Here is a 5,541-nt window from a genome sequence, read left to right on the forward strand (position 1 = left end):
AATGAATACGTTCAATTGTTTCTTGCAGCCTTCCAGGCAACAGTGAGAGTTAAAATAAAAAAGGAGGTTCAAAATAAATTGTAAATTGTAAAAATTTTGTTTAATCTTTTATTCAAATGCAAACACTGAGAAAAATGGATTATACCTGGTAATTAAAAATATGTTATCAGGTATAATATTGGACTATTAACTATGTGACAGCGATCCAGATTATACGAACTAAAATATACAGATATTAAAGAATGGATAATACCGGATAAAATCTTGGATTATAAATTGAAACAGGAGATTTTTGAATTTATAATCTAAATATATTAAAGCCTAAAATATAAGATATTAGACTCTATAATACTTTTCGCTATGGGGTATTATCCTCAGCTTGTATCATCCACTTCTTATAATCCATTTTTCTCAGTGAAGAGTAAAAAAGGTCGATTTTTTCGTTTTGTTTCCTTTTCTTCGTAAAAATTTTTTTTTTATGATCAGCATCACTAGACTTTATGCACGGGTGTAGTTGAAAGCAAAAAATTAGATTTTTGAGTTAATTTTTATAAGCAAACTAACTCAACAAATAGTCTACAAATCTCTAAGAAATCTCAAAGAATCTCAAAGAAATTCTCCGCAGGCACTCACGTAGATATTTTTAAAGGTCCAGGAAGCTTGTTTAAATGGTCTGAAGGCTTTAAAATATCCTTTTCGAAATTGAAATAAGAATACGATAATAAATAACGAGCAGAGAGGCTATCTCAATAGAGTAGCCGACACTGAAGGGTCATTTGTTAAGCTTTCGGATTAAAATTTAGAAGTAGATTTTTTTTTTAATTTCATAGTTCACAGCCTAAAACATAATAATTCGGAATCTATGGGTTTCGATGACTTCAGATATCTAACTTTTTTTTTTAATGCTTAAAATTGGAATTATTAGAACGTTTCTCGTAAATGGAATGAGATACGCCAAAAAATACAACATTTTTTAATTCAACTAGAAAATTGTATATCAGTATATAAGTTTTAATTATAAATAAGTATAATGAGAAAATTCATCAATTAAAAAAAAGTGTTAATAATTTGAAGAGAAATTTAAAAAGGGAGAGCGGATGAGCCACGACCAATTACTGTAAATAACTCTGCCCGCCCGGTACGTGACGAATACAAAGGAACATTATATTACCGTCGCACCACTCTTAAAACGACTGCTAAAAGGATCTTGAAAAGGACCCAAATCTCTCAAACTATTTCCGACTATTTTGTTCCGAATCGACTTTGTTTATAGACTCAAATGGGCCAAGCTATTTCGCTAAAGAAAACTCAAAAGATTTTTTTTGGTAGGGCATTATGGAATTCTCATTTGCAAAATAAATTTTTGCGATAAAGTTACTTGCCTTAATCGAAAAAATAATACCTGATTATGAGAATTTTTTATCCGATGTTTTGTTATAATTTCAAAAACAAATTATATAAACAAATGCTTATTGTGGACATTTAATGGCACAAAGAAATCGTGTTTTTCTCTTAATTTCCCTCAAATCATCTCATCCGTGATGTTCAACAATGGAAAATTGTCCTGCGACATTTTTTGTTATTTTTATAAACAAATTGTATAACCAAATTTCTAGTGAGGACATTTAAAGGCAGGAAGAAATCGGGTTTTCTCTTAATTTCCCTCAAATCATGTCGCCCGTGATGTTCAATGATGGAAAATTATCCTGCGGTATTTTTTGTTAATTTTATAAACAAATTGTATAACCGAATTCCTAGTGAGGACATTTAAAGGCAGGAAGAAATCCGGTTTTCTTTTAATTTCCCTCTAATCATGTCATCCGTGATGTTCAATGATGGAAAATTATCCTGCGATATTTTTTGTTCATTTTATAAAATGTATATATAAACAAATGCCCCGTGTGTACAATTAAAGGCAGGAAAAAATTTTTTTCCCTCAAATCATGTCGTCGGTGATGTTCAATGATGGAAAATTATCCTGCGATATTTTTTGTTAATTTTATAAACAAATTGTATAACCAAATTCCTAGTGAGGACATTTAAAGGCAGGAAGACATCGGGTTTTCTCTTAATTTCCCTCTAATCATGTCGTCCGTCATGTTCAATGATGGAAAATTATCCTGCGATATTTTTTGTTAATTTTATAAACAAATTGTATAACCAAATGCCTGGTGAGGACATTTAAAAGCAGGAAGAAATCGGGTTTTCTCTTAATTTCCCTCTAATCATGTCGTCCGTTATGTTCAATGATGGAAAATTATCCTGCAATATTTTTTATTAATTTTATAAACAGATGGCCCGCGTGGACATTTAAAGGCAGAAGGAGATCGCAGAGTATCAATGTATATTGTCCTTCAATAACAAATTTCTTTGAGAATTTGTTTTAGGGTCAGGTAAAATTGAATACAATTTAAATCGTTTCAATGGTAGCTTTCTTTAGTACATTTTATTAAAGTGTAAAGCATTACATAATTTCCTGCTACTATATAGCTTTTTTTAACAGAAGGATAAGAAAAAGTTCATAGACGTTTTGTTTCATTTAATGCCGATGATTTCTCAAAAGAAACATCGAAATCGGTTTAATAATATTTCAAAGAGTTTCCTTTTTTCAGACTATTTATTTATTTTAAAAAACAGAAGGATAAAAAAATACTAAAATAGTTCACCTGTTAACAAAGCATATCAGATCATTATTTTCCATTATTAACGTCACTAGCGACATGATTTAAGGAAAATTGAGAGAAAAAACTTTTTCTTTCTGCGTTTGAACGTCCACACTGGGCATTTGTTTAGAAAATTATTTATAAATACCGCAGGATAATTTTCAATCATTAATCATCACTAGCGACATGATATGCAGGAAATTAAGAGAAAAAACTATTTCCTTCTGCCTTTAACTGCCCACACTGGGCATATATTCACTTAATTTATTTATAAAATCAATAAAAAATATCGTCGGATAATTTTCCATCATTAAACTTCACTAGCGACATGATTTGAGGGAAATTAAAGGAAAAAATTATTTCTTTCTGCTTCTAAATGTCCACACTGGGCATTTGTTTATATAACTTGTTTCTAAAATTATTACAAAACATTGGATGATAAATTCTCATAATTAAATATTATTTTTTCGATAAAAGCAAGTAACTTTATCGCAAAAAATTAGTTTGCAAACGAAAAATCCATAATGTAGACTATTTGTTGAGTTAATTTTCTTATCAAAAGTAAAATAAAAATGTAATTTAGAGTAGAAATTCTAAGTAAATTTCTTCAGACTCAAACAATGCTCCATTGCATCTGTTTAAGGTCGGTGAGTCATGTAGCTGACTAACTGGCCACTCTGGTAATTGACGCTGAATAGCCGACTGTATATCTACACCTGCTCAAGATCGGCTAGTTGACGCATGAAATCAGCTATCGAGCGAACAATCTGCTATTAAAATAAAGAGTTTCAACCCAGTATATAACCCAGGACATATTTTGAGTAACAAGTAATTAAAAGAGATCCCATTAGAAATTTTAAGCAATTTACAATTTCATGTATATAGTTATTTAACAAGAAGTTTGTTAGTAAGGCATTCTTAAATAAAAAGTTCTCCGATTCTTAAAATAGGCACTTCTTATTATAAGATTTTCTCTTGTGATAAAATTGTTAATTTTATACTGACAATTGTTTATAGTGGACAATCGAAGGTTAATTCTAATTTTGCTAATATTTGTTATAAAATGACAGTATATATTATAAAAGCATGTTTGAAATTAGTTTACTTGTAGCCGCATGTCATTAAAAATATCAAAGTCCTGTAATTTTAATTAATTAAGTTTAATTTTCTGCATTAAAAATGAATAAATCTTAGTTAATACTTTATCATTAGTATAGACTAAACTAAACCACTATTGCTCAAAAGGCCTAGGATATGTCTGTCTGTTCTTAACATTCAGCATTGAGCCAATCAGAAAACCTAAAGCAACAATAATAATTATTATTTTTAAAAATAATAATAATAAAATGCCATTATCATACAATTCAATGTGAAGCGATCATAAAAGTTCAGATTAAGATTTATTATTTTCGTAATCTAGAAAATTGAAATTTGTTTACTGAAAATTACGGGATTTTAATATTTTCAATGACATACGGCTACGATGAGTAATACGAACTTCAACAATCTTTCTAAAATATGTACTGTCATTTTATAAAATATAATAGCAAAAATAGAATTAACCTTAGATTTGAGCTATATACAGAATTTTTGGTACAAAATTAACAATTTTATCACGTATTGTGTATAGTTTGCATAATTATTATAATCCAGTTTTTACCCGAAATATATAATTTTGAGGCTAGTTTATTCTGTAGTTCACTTTTTGACAATAGCACATCTTGTCAGGAGAAATTAACATAAATAAAAAATAAGATTAAGCAATTACTTAAAAAAAAACTTTTCTTGTAACATTTCTGAAAATTGTAGTATAATTTCTAATTATCTATTATAAAAAAGCAGTGAAAACAGTCACAATGTTCCTTTGTATTTTTCCTTGCCCATTTTAAGAATCGGAGAATATTTTATTTAAATTTTCCTTACGAACATATTTCGTATTACATAACTATAGTCAATAGGCCGCCTTCTCCTCAAATGCACTTAAAGGTTACCCTCAACTTCTAGCCTCCGCGTTGACCGAGGGAGATTTCGAAGAATTGCCTCTCAATAGGGCGCTCGCGATAAAAATAAATCTGCCTATGCATTATACCCATGTAAATTGATATTGCACATATTGAAAAGTATGTATTAAGTAATAATTATATTCTGCGATTGTAAAATCATATATAAATTAAGACGAATGAATAATATCTGCGATACAATTATTTTTTCAAATTGCGGAAATTATATTTTTCGTTAGAAGAAATACATATTAGTGCAAACATAATTTGATAATTTTGCGTCTATTAGGTTCTACTTAAAGTTATTGTACATTAAGTCTTGAAAAACGGAAAAAAATTATAAAATTCTATTTGTTTAAATAATTTTTTTGTTCATTGGTTCAAAAATCACCTGAGGGTATTTGATTGAAGTATCCAGTAATATATTTGAACATATTTTTTGGTTTATGCATTTTTGTTTATATTACGTTCTCATTTCTTTGTAACAATTAATTTATTAAAAAATCATTATTTTCCACTAATTCGCAAATCACCTAGAGATATAGCTAAGCCGAATTCAGATATGATTTTTTTTCTATTGAATAATTACTTTTATTCAAATAAATTCCCCAATTTCCAAATCTATATGCATAGCTAAATTCAGGGTCGTAAACAGGCATGGGGCCATTATGTAACTTTTTCACATTTACTTCGAAATTATTTAATTTTAAATACTTTAACCTAGAAGCAGTACTCCAATTACGAGGGTAGTTCAATAAGTCCTTAGAATGACCAATATATGGCGCGCGAATTGCTCCAAATCATCTGTTTTCAGTCAGCACCACTCCCGACTAGATATATGGTGCAGTCACAGTCCACATCTTCTGAGTTTACGTGTT

General features: G+C 29.1%; 1 protein-coding gene across 10 annotated transcripts in view; it reads right to left on the reverse strand.

The window, feature by feature from the left end:
• Window positions 1-5,541, reverse strand: part of LOC117180893 (histone-lysine N-methyltransferase SETD1B) — a 436,186-nt gene that overhangs the window by 231,317 nt on the left and 199,328 nt on the right. Inside the window, exon 8 of one of the 10 annotated variants that reach the window (XM_033373485.1) lies at window positions 3,393-3,433. The exons of the other annotated variants lie outside the window; for them this stretch is intronic. Coding sequence (XP_033229376.1) covers window positions 3,411-3,433 — 23 coding nt within the window. The 3' untranslated portion in view covers window positions 3,393-3,410. Of the gene's footprint in view, window positions 1-3,392; window positions 3,434-5,541 lie in introns of those variants that run through there. 10 annotated transcript variants of the gene reach the window in all.

The sequence above is a fragment of the Belonocnema kinseyi genome, chromosome 9 (genome assembly GCF_010883055.1).
Source record: "Belonocnema kinseyi isolate 2016_QV_RU_SX_M_011 chromosome 9, B_treatae_v1, whole genome shotgun sequence".
Classification (NCBI taxonomy): Eukaryota; Metazoa; Arthropoda; class Insecta; order Hymenoptera; family Cynipidae; genus Belonocnema; species Belonocnema kinseyi.